This window comes from Spea bombifrons, chromosome 6 (genome assembly GCF_027358695.1).
Source record: "Spea bombifrons isolate aSpeBom1 chromosome 6, aSpeBom1.2.pri, whole genome shotgun sequence".
Classification (NCBI taxonomy): domain Eukaryota; kingdom Metazoa; phylum Chordata; class Amphibia; order Anura; family Pelobatidae; genus Spea; species Spea bombifrons.
Genome location: NC_071092.1, coordinates 3,112,763 through 3,133,255, shown reverse-complemented (window position 1 = coordinate 3,133,255; position 20,493 = coordinate 3,112,763). Strand labels below are relative to the sequence as shown.

The 20,493-nt window shown below is 39.5% G+C and overlaps 1 protein-coding gene across 2 annotated transcripts in view; it reads left to right on the top strand.

Annotated features, from left to right (window-relative positions):
- Window positions 1-20,493, top strand: part of PRICKLE2 (prickle planar cell polarity protein 2) — an 87,069-nt gene that overhangs the window by 52,966 nt on the left and 13,610 nt on the right. Inside the window, exons 1-3 of one of the 2 annotated variants that reach the window (XM_053469350.1) lie at window positions 2,645-3,047; window positions 11,269-11,452; window positions 16,695-16,808. In XM_053469350.1, coding sequence (XP_053325325.1) covers window positions 11,321-11,452; window positions 16,695-16,808 — 246 coding nt within the window. In that variant the 5' untranslated portion in view covers window positions 2,645-3,047; window positions 11,269-11,320. Of the gene's footprint in view, window positions 1-2,644; window positions 3,048-11,268; window positions 11,453-16,694; window positions 16,809-20,493 lie in introns of those variants that run through there. The other variant, XM_053469349.1, reaches the window with a different exon arrangement.

Genomic DNA, 20,493 nt, shown 5'->3' with positions numbered 1-20,493 from the left:
GAATGTGTGTATATGCTAAGGCAGCGGTAGCCAGCAGATAGCTCTCATTCCTCTATAAGCCTTTTGTTTAAGTAATAACTAATCCTCATCCCGAGTCCTGCACCAGTTATACATGTTTTTATATATATATACGGTTTATCTTTAAGTGACCCTCCTCTCTGCATTTAATACAATTACAAACTTTAAATTTGATTTTTTATGAAGATTAATGTAGTATTTTTTTTATAGGTCGGACTGCATTTAGTCTGTGCCAATGGTAGCCTGATGCTTGGAACGGTGGCATGTAGCGACCAGCGTCTGTGACTTTGGCACTGAAAGAGTTAATGCATTTGAATGCCCCTTCTTATTCAATATCTCAACCCTCCCTGTGTATTTTGGTCAAGGTCTCAGTTGTAAGAGTCGCATTAGGCAACATTTTAAGCTTGTAAAGTATAATGTAACCGGGTGTGGGCCAACCGCAAGTTTATAAACTTGGAAAAGGTGTGAGACGCTTGTAAAGTATATGGAATAAACAGCAGAGGTGTAAAAAAAATATGTACTCCCCTATTTTATGTAATTTAATTCGTGGTGATTTTTTATTTCATCGGTTTTGCATATTCGCAATTAGAATTTGTTTATTTTATTGGACAAGCCGTGTAAATGCAGACAGAAGCGGAGACGCGTTATTAATATTAATTAAGGTTTTCTCTAAGGCTTTAATTCCTGGGATTTGTCTGTCTACACGGAGAACTTTCTAATAACCGGCTTAGAGCTCCAGAAAACTGATTCTTACCATCCAGACTGTATGTATTGGGTTAAAACATCCTGGTAACAGCAGAGATCACCTATATTGCTCCTAATCGTGCTCCAACTCGCAGGCTTAACATACCCTATTGGTCTATTGCCACCAGTTGGTTGTCCGTTTGTTCTGATGATGTCAGAGCTATGACCGCATTATACGGTATTAATATGAGGTCAGTCTGGTGACATCACATGGTGCCTCGTGATAAAACAAGGTGAAAGTCGGAATTACTTAACTAAGTAAAAATTTTAAATTGTTACCAGTACTCGGGCATCTACTTACACATATAGTAAAATGAGTTTGAATTAATTTAATTAAAAGGCCTTAGTTTTAGATGTGTGAAATTGTGCGCCTTATCTCATTACATCCGTTTTAATAGACCCCTCAAGTAATAGACCCTAAACCTCCAACCCCCTTCGTCTGGAGTCGTTAAGAGATCTCCCTGCCATTAAGTCCCTGTTATGGGATTGTCACCAAAGGTTTAAAAGGTACTTTATACAGGATAAAGAAGTTCAACTAGTTGTTAAAATAGTGAATAATGGCACTAAACGGGACCCCCCAGCTCTGGAGGTCTCTTGTTTCCTCTCTGTCTATCAGCATGAGGCATCCTGCTTAGAAGCAGATCAAAGGCCAAGTATAGCCCTCTCTGTGCCTCCTTCATGTTTAACCATTTAAGACCCAGACTCAAGTAACGCACTGAAGGGGTTAAAGCATTCAGTGACTTTATAACAATTTACATTAACTCGAGTGAGTAATAGGTTTTCTTTATAAACTCTCGGAGCTGCAGAGAGACGAGGCATACACCCTTGTTTAGGAGGGATCTTTTTTTCACAGGGTTAAAGGCGTAACTGTGTTATTCCCATATTGAATACAATGTTGCAATTAATTTGGTGGTGTGTGTGGGGGGGGTATATTGTCTTGTTTTGTCCATCCCCGCTTTAAAACAAAGGCAGGCTTTCCACCCACTATTTTGGCTTAAAAAAAAAAAAAAAATCTGAAAAGGAGGACAAAACCTCCCTCCGGCACTCAATGGGTTAAACCCCCCCCCTTCCCTCTGTTAAGCCACTGCCAGCCACCAGCACAGGGATTGCTTGGAGGCAGCTGCTGCGAGTCCTTGTCTTCCTTTTGAGCTTGGTATGTCTGTCATTTTTTTTCTTTTTACTATTAATAAACAAGCTACGGCCAAAGACTGCCTTTTCTAAGCCCATTCAAGGCATTTAAAATGCAAATATTGTTTTTTTTTTTTTTTTTTAAAAAGAATATATGTACTTGAAAAAAATAAATATATATTGCCATTAGAGAGGATGGCAGAATGTGGTTTGATCCTCTAAGATCCTTCTAAGAATTCATTATGAGAAGAATGTTAAATTGTATCGCTAGCTGCCTTAAATAACCTAGGGTGATGTTTAAAAAGATTTTAAAAAAACTTGGAACATATGTTTGATATAAAACAGTAACTTAATGTGGAAAGTATGCTCATATTTGGTCCGCTACCAATAAGATTGGAGAATTAGGATCCTTAACACTTTGTGCGTTTCCTCCGGCGCCAAGGGGTTAATGTTTTGTCGGAGGGCTTTTTCCTCCGTTGGGTTACCGTAGACATTTCCAGCTTGAAAGGGTTAAAAAAAAATGTTTTGTTTGTTCCAAAACACCCTCTAGGGTTATTGATTTCGGTTGAAAATAAGTCTTATTTACGTGTCAACGAACGGTTTGCGTCCGGCCAGTGACCATTCAAAGTTGTCCCGGTGCAGAATGTGTGTCGATGACATCACGAGGCTTCGTTAGCACTGAGATGACGAGACCGTTTGGGGAAAGCAGTGATTCCTGCTCTGAAGGGAAGGGTTTAATATTTCCTTTACGGGAGGCAAAATTGGACAAAACATTGCCTTCTCCAGTAGAGTCATTTAAAAGGTAGAGAGGGAGGAGAGGGTCTGCTGGAGTTGCTTGCAAAGTAAGTAAGCAATGCTTGGCTTTGGCGAAGGAAGCATTTAAGCTTCGCTGATGGCTCGCAAAGCACATACTCTCCTATCCAGCGGTGTTCGCTTCTGACAAAAGCCCTGCTGCTCTTTTGAGGGGGGGGGGGACTCCCAGTCTCTGTCAAACTGGGAGAGCAGGCAGACCATTATGTATCTGAGCTCTGCGGTGATGTTTGTGCTTCGGCAAAGTGTGTGGAGCGAAGACACCAACTGTGAAAAAATCACCTTCGCCGTAAGGATCTAGCAGTGATTGCCAACAGCCCTGGATTCTCCGCATTGCCGGGAAATAGGTACAGTACAGATTTTACCAAATATAGAGAAATCTGGCTTAAAGTAACATTATCAAAGGGGTTATATGTGACATGCTATCAGGATCTTAAATGTCTATATATGCATGTGTGACAACATATACAGTACTTATATATATGTCAATACATATGGTCCTACGTGTATTATTGAGCATTGTCTTCTGATATTAGTGATTTTTTTTTTTAATAAGAGAATCTATTATGAGCGTTTTTTATTTTTGCAAAATTTGGGAAATGAACGCTTATGCTCACTGATGACGAAGAAGAGTCTATGTCGTTATACAGAACCGGGTGGTCTCCTATGAGGATAGGACAGATTGAATAAAGAGAGAAGATTGGGCTTATAAGGACTGTGTACGTGGATATCGGTAGATTTATGGGCTTGCGTCTATTGCTAGAGGAGCGTGCCGATATATCGACGATGTTTTTCTAGGTCGATTTGCTATTTTCAGGCACGGTGTCGGTTGCTTTTCGAGAGGCAGCTGTATGCGAGATGTCCTGTTGACGTGCTTGGGTATTAACACTGTTAGCCTTTTTGCTTTGTGTTCAGTGTTGGGGGCTTTGCCAAGGACAAACTGAATCGTTATTAAACACGGACGAATAATGCCGGGCAGAATAATGGCCGGATGATTATTCACACCAGATGCAAAGTCGTCCCTTTTTTTTTTTTATCTGTTTCGGTAACTTTGCATATTCAATTAATTTACCGTCCACTTTGACTTGATGCCCGAGCATTCAGACGTTGGTTTGGGTCATTTGTCACGGCTTCATCAATTTAAACATTTGCTCTATCTTGTGATTGAAAGCACTTTGACTCCCAATGGAAGAGGAGGCTTCCCTGTATCGGTTCTCTTTATCTTAAAAGCATGGCTGATGCGATTAACATAATTATTGATTTTTTTTTATCAGTGAAATTCATTACTTTCTTGCATCTGATTCCAAAATCAAGCAAACCCTTTTTGTTTTTCGGCAAATGCAAGGTGATTTGGTTGTATCGCAAAACCCCCCTCGTTTTGGGAAAGTTTTACCTTTTTTTGTCACAAAGCTTCCCCTGCGGTAGTAATAAGCCATTTTCACAGCTGGAATGAATGAAATCCTTTACTGAATCATTATTTGTGTCTGAGAGCTGATACATAAACAATGTATTTAAAGATTAAAAGTTAATAAATGTCTGAAGGGAACCCAATTGCAAATACAAACTAATTATCAGCTTTTGATAATCTTCCAGCTAAAAAAAATCTGAAAGGCATTGGAGAACCGGTATGGTTTGCGAAACATCATGTTACTCTCTCCTATGGTACTCCAAGGGTTAATGCTGCCTACATGTTATGCTGTATGGTCACCATTATTCTAACCAAGGGTTAATGCTGCCTACGTGTTATGCTAAATGTTCTCCGTTGTAACAAAGGGTTAATGCTGCACAAACATTAAACTACCTGTTCTTCATTATAAACCATGGTTAATGCTGCATACATATTATGCTGTATGTTACCTATTATAACCAAGGGTTAATGCTGCCTACACATTGTGCCATACGCTCTACATTGTTGTAACTATGGGTTAATGCTACCTATAGATTATGCTATATGTTCTCAATAGTTGTAACTAAGGGTTAATGCTGTCTACACAGTATGCTGTATATTATTCATAGTTGTAACTAAGGGTTAATGCTGCCTACATATTATACTTTGTATTCTCCATAGTTGCAACTAAGGGTTAATGCTGCCTACACATTCTGATATGTGTTCTCCATAGTTGTAACTAAGGGTTAATGTTGCCTACATATTATACTTTATATTCTCCATAGTTGTAACTAAGGGTTAATGCTGCCTACATATTATACTTTATATTCTCCATAGTTGTAACTAAGGGTTAATGCTGCCTACATATTATACTTTATATTCTCCATAGTTGTAACTAAGGGTTAATGCTGCCTACATATTATACTTTATATTCTCCATAGTTGTAACTAAGGGTTAATGCTGCCTACACATTATACTTTATATTCTCCATAGTTGTAACTAAGGGTTAATTCTGCCTACACATTATGCTATATGTTCTCTAGAGTGGTATGGGAACCATCTATAAGAAATTACATACACAAGCCACATACCGGTATTCTCTTAGTACCAGCTCATAATCTTATTAAAATTTTCTTTTAACACATTAATTGCCAGAGGGGCGTGTGTTGCCCTTGACATGATAATAAATCATTACTGTGTTGCCCCCATCTAGCATAAGATGATACATTTCTATGGTGACGGAGATTTGTTTTTTATCCACCCACACGCAGATAGAATGCAGATAAATGACGAGGTCCATTTAACATATGTTGTTGTGTATGAAGGAATGCGTTAACCATAGATGGCCACCAGAAAGTTCTGCGTGGATGGAGGAAATGTACTCCATGTGTTCGGGAGATTAAAAAAAAGCCAACTATTTGATATAATATGTGAGCAATTAGATGGAACAATTTACTGATCAAAAGATAACCTGTTCTGTAGGGTTGCACTTATGTGACCATTTGGAACCCCTGCCGAGAACATACAAGGAGCATCTTAAATAGTTTTGTCTGGTGTTGTCTGCTTCAAATCTTCCGAGATCCAATAATTCATCATCTTGGCTTTTATGATTACATTTCCCTTCTCCGTCTCCCCGTGTCTGCGCATGTCCAAACTTTTATTTGCTTATTAAATGTCCTCGCCACCACTAAACTCTACTTGCGTCACTCAATCTTATTACCTGGAGATGACAAACGTTCTAAATGGAATGTTTCCTGTAGCCATTCTGTCATCTTGTCCTAGAACGCCTGGCGAAGAGAAAAGAGAAAAACGCGAGGCGAGTTTTCCATCCGAGGAAAAGACGCGACGATTTGCTGGAGCTGGGGGGTCCCCTTCTTATTACATACGGGGTAAATAATGGTGTCGCACAAGTAAATAAAATACATTCTCTGAGTAATCAATTCCTTGTTACAACAAGAAAATAATAAGGCAATGTGTCAAAACAATGACCTTCCAAATTAGCCAATTATAGAGCCTCTCATTATAGCCCAGGCCGGCGCCTTTAATCCGGCAACTACTGTATATCATTAAGGCACTTCTTTTGTTGCAGCCTTTCTCTGGTTATGATCAATGAATAATTGCGGGTAGTCACAGATTGTGCATGTCCCAAAGAGACAGATTTTGAATGAATATCATTAACGGGGAGCGAGTCCACATGTGGTCCTTGTTTATATAATATCCTGAAATTTGCATTCGGTCCGACAGCGACTTGTATGGAGACCTGAGCCGGGTTGGATGTTTCCAAAGGTTCCGATTTTCGGCTCTGCGTATGTTTATTATTTGCGTATTATCCTGCGCAGGTTTCTATCCTTTATGGAATTTAGAAGACATTGAGTAAACATAGACCGAATATATTTCATTAATTAGCTGTTGATGACATCACTTGTAGGTTCTGTTTGGTGCCATTGGGCATCCTTGTGATTCTCTTCCTTGTTACCGCTTCATCTTCCATTCAAATATATTTTATCCTCGTAGGAATTATGGAAATATTCTTGAATTAATACTGAAAATGATCGTTGGTTTGATATAAATAGATTCTATTGATACATCCGTTTGGGTCGTGAAACGTGCTTGGATTAAAGTCAACATATATTGTCTACGTAACATACCACGTCTCCACTTATAGATGTTTGCCTCAGTTACCGTTTCATTTTAATTAATACATCTGGAAGATTTCATTAATAGCCCCCACTCCCCCCCCTCAGAATCACAGGAGACGTCTGACTACCTAGGAATTCGTAAATAAAATGTTATCTTAACAACGTAACAACTTGGAGGCAATTTTGAGGGCTTGCTAATGGGAGACCTTCTGTGGACATCATTGAAGCCTTGTAGTTCTTTCAGATCTTGTCATCTACGGTCACCAACAAGGTGGGCTGTTGATTTTACTAGAGTATGTTAACAATAAAGGGTCGCTTAAAAGAGAGAAACAATGGGTAGAATATTCTAACTGTGATCTATAGGTAGAGCGGACAATGGCCAACAGATTCCAGCCGGCAGGAGACGAAATGATTTATTAATGAGGTAGACCAGAAGGTTTTATGAAGACCCAATTGGTCCCAATGGGTAAGGATTATAGACCATTAAAGATTCGAGTTCAATAAAGCCCTAGGCTAAATCAATAAATTTGAAGACTTGACCAAATGTAAAATATTTACAGGACTAGATTTTAACCTAAATGTTATGGATGTGTGGTCAATCGCCCAACCTTGACCCCACTTCCGGTTTTCTATTATTAAAAAGAGGTTGCGTGTGTTCTACGCCAGGATTATTTTATTTAGTGTCTTCTATTATGATGCGTTTCCGTCGATGGACCCTTTCCAAAAGAAGGAAACATTATTGGCAGAAGACATGTGAATGTAAAATAAACAAGGATTCCAAAGAGCCCTGATCTGAGTGCATGTCCTGTATTTTTGGCAGACCGGCAATTACCCTGTCACTGTATTCCCATGATGCATCTGCACCGAGAGCCTTCTGTCATTGCAATCGGTCACAGTTCTTACAGACACACTTCTGAGGATCTTATTATCCAACCGTGTGTATGTAATGATTGCAGTAATAACGCCTCATTGTTATCCCAAGGTCTGCTTAACTCATTTAATACGCAAGCATCAAATCTGGCCTTTTCTGCCCTAGGCTTTGTCGTATGGATTAGCCACAGAAAGGCATCGAAATGCGCATTGATGGTCTCATCAGCTGAGCGAATGGCTGAATTCCCAGTACACGTGATTCACAAAGAGAGAGACTTGCGTGTGTGCCTGTATGTATGCTTAATCATATACGCGCCTCCTAGTAAACGAGAGGGATAGATTACTGTTCCGAGAACCTTTGTCTTAGAAAATTCCCTTTGATGTGTCCAGGAAATGAGATTCTGGTCCATGAAAAACCAATGGCATCACCTAGACACACAATGGACCCTACATCGACTGCAATGGCGCAGTGGTCATCTTTCCAACATAGTAACAACAAAAAATATTATTTTCCAACATGATGATACTCACCACATAGACAGCAGCCATATTATGGCTGACAGGAAATTACTCATTGGTGCTTTATTCCTATTATTTTTAAAAACGTTTTTATAGGCTTCCATTAGAGAGGCATTACCATACCTGGGGACATCCCAATGCAGGCTACCGGGTCCCTTTAATTCTTCTAGGGGAGTGGCTTTGCGAGAAGGTGAAAATAGCTCTGCCAGGGGGTGGGGCTAGCCTCACACACCTTAAATGGTCTGAGAGTAGGAGGGGAAGTGGGTGTGGCTAAACATCACTGCCCTGTCTGGAAAAAGAGGAAAGTGATCCAGAGATCTGGGGAATCAGGACTTCATCTGGAGACTCCGGGTCAAACCTGGACAGTTCTGATGCGTGGTCATAACCTTTCTTTCCTAAAACGATATTAAAATGAGGTAACCTAGCGCTAATGATTAGAACAACATTCTACATTCTTCATTTGGGTCTATCGATAATCTTGTCATTGCTTTGGTATCAAATAAAAACATTTAGCAAAAATCCGCCGTTGTTCCATCTCTAAGACCTGCGTTTATTCTAATGCAGGTTCTGATTCTATCCAGCATTTTGTTATTTGTCTTATCATGTAAAGTGCCCGGCATTCCCTGATTTTATTTATTTATTTTTTTTTCTGATCAAATTAATTTGTTGGCTTTATAAATGTATTTAGGAAATTTCATTTAAAAAATCAATTTCGATCTTGTTAAGATTGAGTGACTTCTTCTGAGGACTTTTCTCTGGGGAAATATTTCTTGGTTTTTAGGGCGTTAGTCGGGAAATCCAAGTTGATATAATTAAAGGAGATTGCCATGGCCTATTACGAACCTTGATCCTGTGTGTTTGATGATTCGTCTCATGGTGACCATAAGTCCATTTTAACAAACTCTCCACCGTACCGTAGGGTTTTATGACTCTTGAGGCCAAATTGTTCCGCCATATATCTCGTTATACCCTAGATCCTAAAATGATGAGCACAAAGACTAGTACGAGCCGGACTCATCCACCGTTATACCAATGACGTCTCTCATCCCACAATTTGTATTTTTTTTATTTTTAACCTAAAGGAAACTTCAAAATATGAATCATCTCACCAGAGGACACATTCATGTCTGTTGTAGCCAAGTTGGCAAAGTTGAGTTTTAATGACTTAGTTGGTCTGTGGATGAACCACGATAGCAATCCTCAACAATTAGCATCCCCAGGCACTCGTAATAACTGATTGGAGCGTCAGCTGTTGGGCTTAATCCCTCTGGTCCCTTTGGAATCCTGAGATCCCTTCAAAATTTCTAAAAAGTCAATAGCCATAACTCAAGATTTTCAATAAAGTTTGTTCCGGTTTTCTGGGATAAGAACCTTGAATCTGTTTAGAATCTTGCTACATTCCGCTTTGGGTTTTATTATGAATGGTTTTGTATAAAAAGGTAACATTTTCTGTAGGATTTATTATTGAAAATGTGATATATTTTCAATTTAAAATCTAAAAGATAAAAGTAATTGGGATATTTGCATTATTATTATTATTTTTTATATTATTATTATTATTATTATTAGTAGTTGTATTAATACTATTATTATTTTTATTATTTTTTTATCTTCTGCGGTTTATTTTTTATAAATCGCAGGAATCTTGTCTTCATAATCTGTCTCTCTAGGAAATTTTTCCCCGTTTCCTCTTCTGGCTGTCTATGTATTGATCTTCATTAATAATTCATTTACCGAGTATTGTTAACCTTTAAAGGTAAAGATTAAAATTAATAGCGCAAGCCTCGCTCCGCGGGGAGAGATTCATTATCTTACAGTGGGAGATAGAATTCTAAGCTTCCACTTTTTTATTTTTTTTTGCTATATGAAAAATGAAATTCTAGATTAATTGGGATAGAAGAGCTTTTGGTTGACTTGGAGGACTTAATGATTAATTAGACGTATCACAGAAAAAGCCCCGTGACGGATTGGAGTATTTATTCGTTAGATAACAGGAAACATTTGTTTTAGGGAATGCCGTGTTTTTCTCTTATTCTAAATCATGTTTTGGTTGGGAGAGATTAAATTGGCATGTGTTAGCCTACAAAGTAAGGCAGCCAGCTTTAATTGAAACCCAGCGGTGCGTAACTTAATTCCTCGGTCCCGTTTCAGTGCTGTATCTGGAACAGACGAGTCGAGCTTCATCTGCGATGGTTGATAATATACATGAAGCCTTTTGGGCGTGAAGACTGGTCTGTCGGAAAGGGGGTAGCTCGACCCCTAGGGAAGTTGCTTCAGTGCTTAGTGAAACAGATGAATTGGGCATTCTAGATGGCAAACTCCTCTAGATTGTAAGCTTACGAGCCGGGCTCTCTACACCTAATGTACCGGCTCGCCTTTTTGTTCTGGTTATTGCCACGTAAAGGTTGAATTCAGAAGATGGGTGTATAGCTGGTATATGGGACGTCACATTCATAAAAACAAGCAAATAGCATAGACGACCACTTCTGCAAAGTATGTTCACCAAAGTACTACCAAATGTATAGATTGTCCAGGTACCAAGAAAAAGACAACGAAGTTCCTCGGCTGTAGGTTTTGCCCAGTTGGCCCTAAGAAGAACCAGTTGGACAACCTGGTGTAACCCTCTGGAAAGTCAACAACCTAGAGGTTGCCTCGATAGTCGGCCTGAGACAACATCTGCCCTCTGATGTGGGAGTGAAATTCAGAACATATCCAGAATTCTGTAGCTTGAGTATCCATTTATCTGTTCATCCAACCGTCCTTCCATTTCACGATAAAATCAGGGCTACTGATCGGACAGACTGTATCTTCAACGCTGTGTTTGAATGTTTTGCCCTGAATGAGATACTTGATGGTTCCTAAGGGAATAGAAAAAAATAATTATTGTAAATTTTATATTTATAAATATGCATAAATATCCCAAAACGTATCGTGTGTTCTTAATCCGGGGCTCTGTTCTGTACGTGTGTCTCTTCTAGCTCTTTCCCCATGTGTTCTATTGACATAAGCAAACAAAAGGGCTTCATGGAATTCATGGAATATGTCAGTCCTCTGCCGGAGGCGCGGTGCCAAAGAATTTGTTTATAGTCTGGTATCTAAGCTTCGGCGGATGAAGGGAAATGGCCACACTTACACGGCGTTTTATTTCCGCAGGAAGATTTGTCTTCATTGTAAGTGCCCACGGGAGGACCACAGCGCTACAGCGATGCCACTGGAGATGGAGAAGACCATGAACAAACTGATGTTTGACTTTCAAAGGAATTCCACATCCGATGACGACTCCGGCTGCGCTCTGGAAGAATACGCCTGGATTCCTCCCGGACTGAAACCAGAACAGGTACTTCTTAAATTTAGACTGTTTTTTTGTGTTTTTAGTGCTTTCCTTAATGTCTCCAACACAAGTATGCCAATCATTTTACTTAGGCAGAAAAAATGAAAAAAATATTTTTCTCGTTGACTAAAATCCCCAGTGCTGTATACAGTAATAACCCCCCCAGCGCTGTATACAGTAATATAACCCCCCAGCGCTGTATACAGTAATATAACCCCCCAGCGCTGTATACAGTAATATAACCCCCAGCGCTGTATACAGTAATATAACCCCCAGCGCTGTATACAGTAATATAACCCCCAGCGCTGTATACAGTAATATAACCCCCAGCGCTGTATACAGTAATATAACCCCCAGCGCTATATACAGTAATATAACCCCCAGCGCTGTATACAGTAATATAACCCTCCAGCGCTGTATACAGTAATATAACCCCCAGCGCTGTATACAGTAATATAACTCCCAGCGCTGTATACAGTAATATAACCCCCAGCGCTGTATACAGTAATATAACCCCCAGCGCTGTATACAGTAATATAACCCCCTGCGCTCTATACAGTAATATAACCCCCAGCGCTGTATACAGTAATATAACCTCCAGTGCTGTATACAGTAATATAACCCCCAGCGCTGTATACAGTAATATAACCCCCAACGCTGTATACAGTAATATAACCCCCCCAGCGCTGTATACAGTAATATAACCCCCCCAGCGCTGTATACAGTAATATAACCCCCAGCACTGTATACAGTAATATAACCCCCAGCGCTGTATACAGTAATAACCCCCAGCGCTGTATAGGGTAACAAACCTCAAAGATCGCACTCCAGGATATTTAAAAACAATTAGTTGTAAAGGAATATATGTAAAGCGTTACTTTTTATGTGCGGTCGTGTAGAATGTATGTAATGTATCCATGCAGGTTTTATTTTGTGTTTCTTTAAAGCGAAGGCGGGGATGTTCTAGGTCGGGTTATATAAAGGAACGGGGCTCGGCACATTAAAAATAGAATTGGCGTTTCCGAGCTGTATAACCAGTCAGCTGTAAAAGTGTTTCTATCGCAGGAGCGCTTGCAGTGGTTTAGCCGTTATATCGCTATTATTCTGCCATTACTGCAGCTGAGTCTCCCATTAAATGTTAATCTGTGCGATACGGGGTTTCCAGCGTCAAATAAAATGCACAGGGGTGGGGGAACTAAATGGGGCATTATAATGAGATGCCTGTTAACTCTTTTTGAGACAGAGGGGAGAGAACTCTCGAGTCTCTGATCGTTGTCGTCCTCACATGTGTCTCCTGTTTGCTGGGCATGAGGGTATCAGAAGGTTCTACGGCCCTAAAAGCCCCAATAATCTGTATAGAAACAGCAGAAAAATAGTTTATAACATAAAAATTTAGTAAAGCCCCGCCCCTGTCCCACCTCTAACCACACCCCCCAGTTATAAAAGTCCCCCTCTTTGGCTGGTTTGAAGTTGTGGGAGGTATACATCTTAATCTTGTCACCCTCCACTCGACATTGAGTGAGGATAATTTATACCAAAAAAAGTATCTGTCGAATCTGTTGACGTCAAACAAATGTCTCATTTCTCCATTGGTGACTCGTGACTTATATTTTAGGAACGATGTATCTTGGGACGGTAACGGTTGGTATCCTGCCGTGTTTAATCATTTCCTTACGCGTTCGCGATGTCATATTTGTCTTTAGAATCTTCAGCCCGGCCCCAGAGAGCTTCCAGCTCTTGAAGTCGTTGATAAAAATGGCTGCTGCCTTCTACCCGCCTTCAAAGGACCCGAGATAAAAATTAAAAATAGCCTTCGGGCATTGAGAAGTACTCCGGGCATTAAGATCTTTGTGAGAACGTCGATAGCTTCTTAAAGGCAGAGCTGTTAAAAGCCAATTTCCTAACATATTTGTAATCTTTTAATTTGTATAAATGCCGAGCATGTATGTGGAATACTCCGGAAACTAGGTTATTGGTTGGGTTTTTGTGCTCTGCCAGAATACTTTAGATTGTTCCTTAGTGTACGATGTACTCATAACTTGACTTAAATAACCCAACGGCTTTATTTGGCCCTTCACCAAACTATTGCCTGGACAACTTAGTTAAATACACAGTTTCATAATTTGATAAGATATAATATTTAAAGGCTCTGTAGACTTAACATGGAGTGTTTTTAGACAATGGGTTGTGTCTTGGCCAAGATGTAGTATGATGTCATTATACAAACCGCATACGGGAACAATACCCGCCTGTCCTGTTCATTAATAGGACTGCAAAAAACAAGAGGTCGTCCATTCAGACTTGAAGAAAGTCTTCAAGCGGCCAGAGAGTATATAATATATAATATGAGGAATATACAGGATATAACGGGTTATAAGGACGGGGTTAGTTATACGGGGGGAGAGTATATAATATATAATATGAGGAATATACAGGATATAACGGGTTATAAGGACGGGATTAGTTATACGGCCGGAGAGTGTATAATATATAATATGAGGAATATACAGGATATAACGGGTTATAAGGACGGGATTAGTTATACGGCCGGAGAGTATATAATATATAATATGAGGAATATACAGGGATATAACGGGTTATAAGGACGGGATTAGTTATACGGGCGGAGTGTATATAATATGAGGAATATACAGGATATAACGGGTTATAAGGACGGGATTAGTTATACGGGGGGAGAGTATATAATATATAATATGAGGAATATACAGGATATAACGGGTTATAAGGACGGGATTAGTTATACGGGGGGGGAGTATATAATATATAATATGAGGAATATACAGGGATATAACGGGTTATAAGGACGGGAAGGATTAGTTACAGGGGCCAGATAGTATATTATATATATAGTATGAGGAATATACAGGGATATCTGGATATTTTGGAGTCAGGAAGGAATTTTCCCCGTTTTTTGGGCACGCTGTGGAAATCGCTGCTGTTCTCAGTGAAGATCTCGATTAACAGATGTGTTTGTTAGTAATCCTCTCATCGCACATAGTGTATCATAGAACATTCTATGTGTTAAGGATATTATTACAATTTTCACTGTTCTAGGTGGTGTTGGAAAAGGAGACCTACAAGAATCAGAGATTTCAGATAAAGGCCAAACAAATTCATGGTTTATTTATGCGTTTGCTTCTTGTTTGGCCTTTAGAGAGTCCCTAATGACTATACGTCTAACCGATGTATTGCGCAAGGCCTCCCGGGGGGTTTAATAAGATGGACTTGAAGCTAGAATATACCAGCCACTGATGAACATTTTCATGTAACTTTCCTCTCTCTTGGTTCGTACACCAAGAACAAGCATTTGAACAGATTTCAGATGCTAATCAACTCCTTAAATTGTTACAGAAATCTCTCACAACTTGCGGTGTGGGTGGAGGCATCTACAACGTGTTCCTTGCCAAACCCGAGAACGAACAGATGTTAGGGGGGTAGAAGCTGACAAATTCTTTAAGTTGAAAGAAAGCATATTACAGTTTTCAGATTTTATGATCTATTTATTATTATTATTATTATTATTATTATTATTATTATTATTACAAGTCCAGTAAATGTATTGTATTAGATTCATCTGGAATGTATCTAATCATACCAAGTACTCGGCAAATAAGGGTTATTTTGTTTCAAGAGATGTATCTGGGGCAAAGCTCTATGGGGACTTTCTGATATCTCTTTTACATATATGATTTATACTGGATGAGGCATTTAGAAGAATAATGGGTTTTATTTACCCCATTTAATTTTAAAAGCCTGTTGTTTCTATACACGTTTTAGGGCTGTAGAACCCTGTGATACCCTCATACCCAGCAAACACTCTGACCTCCTAGAAAAGAGGGGCATCAGGGGAGGAAAGAGGGCCACATGAGAGGAAAGAGGGCCACATGAGAGGAAAGAGGGGCACGGGAGAGGAAAGAAGGGCACAGGGGAGGAAAGAGGGGCAGCAGAGAAGAATGAAGGACACAAGGGAGGAGAGTGGGGCATCAGTAGAGGAAAAGAGAGGGTCACTTGGGCAATATTTTATGTTGTTCAGAACAGTTGAGGACTGCACTAGATTTCTAAATGTTCTTTTACTTGCTCATTAATTCCTTCTAATTCTCTTCTACTAAAATAATTTCTCCGCTTAATAGTTTTAATAGCCTGATAATCAATCACGTGCTTTTTTTTTTGCCTGGTTTCGTCCTGTTTCCCATTTATTCATCCAGGATATGACTGTCATTTCTAATTTAGATTTAGTGAACTGCTTTGCATTAGTACGTGACGCACTGTATAGGGTTTTTTTGTAAGCTTTTACACATTTTTTTAATTTTTAGAGAAAATGACACAATAATTCCTCATAGGCTCTTCTAATCAAGTCTTGAGTAATTCCTTAAAAAAAATAACTATTTTGCGCAGAAAACAAAAATTAGCTCATGGCCGAGAATCTGTTATGTACTGATTGATTTTTTTTTCTCTCTCTCTCCATGAATTCCAAACTGATATTCGAGCCTCCCAAAGGGGTCTACAGTCATATTTAAAGTATTGATGGTTTAGAACCTTGACCTCTAGTTTTGGGAATAGGAAAAGAGCTAATATGTCTATGACACCTACTGACAGCCCTCAAGAGTCCAAATGCGATGAAACAAATAGTACATTATACATGCATTTTGAGAAAAAAAACTAGAATATAGAACTTTCTTCAGAAGTTTTGTTTGTCCGCCGTATCACGTAAGATTTTGGAGCTCTTCAGTGAAATATATTTAGGAATAACTTATTGGATTGGGTTGACTCTGACCCCTGGTCCTATGTGGATCTGGTCACGGTAATCTCTCTTCTACTAAAATCTCCAAATTGAATCCGGGAGAATGTATATTTCTGTACCTCCACTAAATTCATTCCTTTACTCTGAAAGTATTTGTTCTCCAAGACACTTCATACGCGGCCGACACTTCATAAACATACATAATCCGTGAAGTTGCCTTCCAATCCTTATAATTATTATGGCTCGTTTCATGGAGTTTAAACAATCCCTTTTCCAGATGTAGAACCGGCCTGGAAGACCCTCCTGCCGTCTCGTCATTCTTGTGGTTTTGCAGGAATAGGGCGAATGTTCCGTGTTTGCATTAAAAGGAATTTTTTTTTTTTTTTTTTTTTTAGTTTTGTACGTTATTCCCTTTGCTTCTCTGTTGATTATTTGGTCTCGCTTCGCTCAAAGACCTTGCATTAACGGCTCTTTATTTTTTGTTAGGTCCATCAGTACTACAGCTGTCTACCTGATGACAAAGTCCCATATGTCAATAGCCCCGGCGAAAAATCCAGGATAAAGCAGCTCCTGCACCAGCTGCCACCGCATGACAACGAAGTGAGTTCTTAAGGAGAATTTAAAATATGTATCTCGTGCACTGCGGAGTATTCCGGTTACTTTGTTGCCTTCTTGCTTGTGTTCCTCAACTTCCCACGCAAGCAGGAGGTCAAACTTTATGGCTGAACAGCAGCTCATTCCTCCGGCATAATAAATACTCTGTGTCGGTGGAAGGTCATCTCCGATCAGCGGATCCCGGACGTTATTTCTTAAAATGCATTTATCTGAGCAAGAATGGCTTTCAGGTGTTGTGAAGTGTGGGGGCGAAACGTACAGGACACAAAAATTCAATCAAACCTTAGAAACTGAGAGCAGAAATCCGATGTTTTAGATACCAACTCAACTCCCCACTCCCGACAGTAGCTCAACTCACCGCTGTACAGCGCTGCGGAATATGATGGTGCTATATAAATCAATAATTAAAAATAATAATTGGCTTATGAGCTCATGGGAGCTGCTTGTCAATCACTAGAGCTTTGTGCTTCCCCATTGGAATGACCAATAACTGGACCAGCCCATACATTAGGTAAAGAGTGCTCGGCTTGCAAGCTTACGATCTAAAAGCTTAAATAAGAATTCTCCAAGCTGTACCACATATAGTACCGGCAACTGTTGCCCCCGAGTGTAACATAAGTAACATGTTTTTTTTTTTTTGTAACAAATACAAAACTCGCACGGGAGTAAATAAACTCTTTGGAGTTTTTTTTTTTTTCATTGTACGCGTAGAATTTTGAGGTCAAATGTCCTCCTATAAATAGCTCTCCAACAGAGCGGATATATATATATATATTATATAATCCAGTAGTTAAATACAAAAAAAAATCAGCAAGAAAAATAACTTTAAATGTGTAAACCTTAAAATAAGTTACACGCGTGACGTCAGAGCATTCGCGCCGGCTCTTCGCATTGGCCGGAGAACTCGCTTCTACGCGTATTGAGTCTCGCGGCTCTTTGTAACTGTCAACACGGACCTCGTGTGTCACATCCCATGCTGACATTCTAGTTTTCGCCGTAACCTAGACCTCTCGGTGCTTCTAGCTGTGAATATTTTAGTAACAGAATCGCCGGGAGGGCAGATCGTGGTTTTTTTTTTTTTTCCGTTGACTAAATTCCACGGCCGCTAATAAATTCCCCAGCGTGGACACAAATAAATTCCATAGTCTTACTTGGCAAATAGAAAAATAAAAAAAAGACTCGGTAAAACAGTATATTTTTGGACGAGCTAACTGAAAACTTTTTTTTTTTACCACCCAAAAACAATGTAAATAATTGATGGAGCTTCCTGTAAAATTTGGGCTGACATAAAAAAGAAAGAAAGAAGAATCGAAAAATAACCTCTCCAGCCGCGCTTCCAAATGGAATTTTTTTTCTCGCAGCGGATTCTTTTCTGAGACGAGATATAAATCATTTATTCATGCCATACGCTTAGAATGCCAGCGTTTGAATTGTATTATTATACGTATCATTCTAGTTCAATCGATTAGAAATCGCGTTGGGAATGAGAAGCGTCGTTCTTTTGTGAATTTTAAAATGAATAAATAAACTAAAATATTTTCCGGATCTGCAGGAGTGAGCGAGCGTCGATTGTTTCAGAGTAATAAGTAAATCGTTTCAATAACGAAACTGTTTTAGATTTTTATCATCAAGACAAACCTCTTTAATTTCAGTAACCCCATTTATTCTGACATTAAAAGGTAATATTAATGATTAAAAAAACAAATGGGTATTTTGCAGAACTGACCTTTAAATATAAATTGTTATTTCTGATGTTCTAATAATGAATAACTGATTCCAGCCAGGAGGTTCCTAGACTTTGAGTTGCGTTGTGTTCTGGTCCAGCCAGATAAATGTAGGCTATTTGGTATTCACTTCATCTTCTTCTCTTAAATTGATCCTTGGCAGGGTTCCTTTGGATCGTAGATCTTGCCGTGTTTAGTGTCCCAGGTCTACGGTAAGAGGCAGAGTTCATTGTGTAACAGTTTATGATACATTGTAACTACGGACCTCGGGTCTGCGGGTCTCAACCTCCATCGTCAACATGGAGTATCCCCCTCTTTGTGGATAGCTGAAGAGTTGACTATGAGGTCTGTAGGTAGCTTTATGAGGCACCGTAGTAGGCTTCGTGGTAATGGTGGCCTCTGTTGTGAGGTTTGTGGTAAATGGCAGCTTTCGCTGTTCCGCGATGAGCTGCCGAATTCAGCGGGGATCTTCATGAACCATTTAAAGCTCAACTCCTTCTGACTTAAGCCGAGTCTTGGCAGAACCGAGCGCAGTCAACAGCTCACTAAATAATACATTTGCCAAGCTTCTACTGCCAAGACGAGTCACCATATGTTTGGGCAGAACCTGGTAGCTTAAACTTGGGCTTATGGAACAGACCCAGTTGCAAAACCGCCTTCTGGAATATTCAATCGCAAGTCATATACAGAGCTTTCCAAATGTGCCGCAGACCCTACTCTGTATATTTTACTCAAGCCGATATGCTGACGCGTGCTAACGTTATACTTTTAATTATTTTAGGTACGGTACAAATGACGAAGTATTGTATAAAAAAAATAAAACCCTGATTAGCTGGTTTACTTTAATATCCCAGGCCAATTCATCAAATGGACTTTTAATAATCCTAGCGTTCTCGCTCTACAATTAAGCTGTCAGATTCAAAAGGTGCAGTAATTGGCCCAAAGCAAGCCGTTTATTTTGATTCGTGGCGGAAGGAGCGCATTAGCCTCAACTGCATGCAAACGACGATCAGGAAAGACCACTTAAAGTAATCCTGGAGTAATTGCGCGTTAAGGAACTATGTTTTTCTTGCGCTCCAACTGTTTCACTCTATCAGTTATGCATGGTTTTAAAAAACAGATGATAAAATAAAGTGTCAAAGTGGGATATGAACATCCGATCTTTCATTGAATGTTAATTTGCCGGAGATGACCGCTCATGTTATCCGGCGTAAAACAAAAATATGCTCTAAATCATTCCTTTCCAACTTTCCCCGGGGGCAGACTTTATTAGGTAATCGACTTAACCCAGAAGAACGATGTTTCTTAAATCTTTGTGTCTTTATAAAGGTGTAGGACCTCAAGAACTTCCATGCCCCTGCTATGGACCACAGCATTAGAACTTGGTGTTGACCGTGAACCTGTAGGGGCTTCGTCAGACCTGTAGTTGGACAGCATCGCTATTTATCATATACCATTGATGTATCACGTTTTAAGATGTTACTTTCTGGCGGTAAAAGGGTTGAAGGACCTTTATATGATATCAATTGAAGGTCCAATTAAAATAATAATTGGAATAGTGATGTCTCTGTGAACTACGGATATTGAGTGTTCATCGTTTCGGTGCATCTCATGATGGTGGACAACTTGGGTTTCCGTTCTAAGTTCTTGTCTTTATAGACAACTTGGCCCTACTTACCACGCTATACATGGAAACCACCAATTCATCAATGATGAACCCAGACATTCTAGCCTAAAAAAAATTCTCTTGGACTCAACACTCAAGCTTGGCTGGTCCTTCATCAAGTGCAAGACTTTTGTAGGAACTTTGTAGGAACTACAATATCTACGGGTTTATCGCTCAACCAAAGAGCCAAGACCCACCTTGACCTTATCGATCTGGGTATTATTTAAAAAAAAAAAGGGGATTAAAATTAAAGTTCGATACACTAAATGTTTAGCTTTTT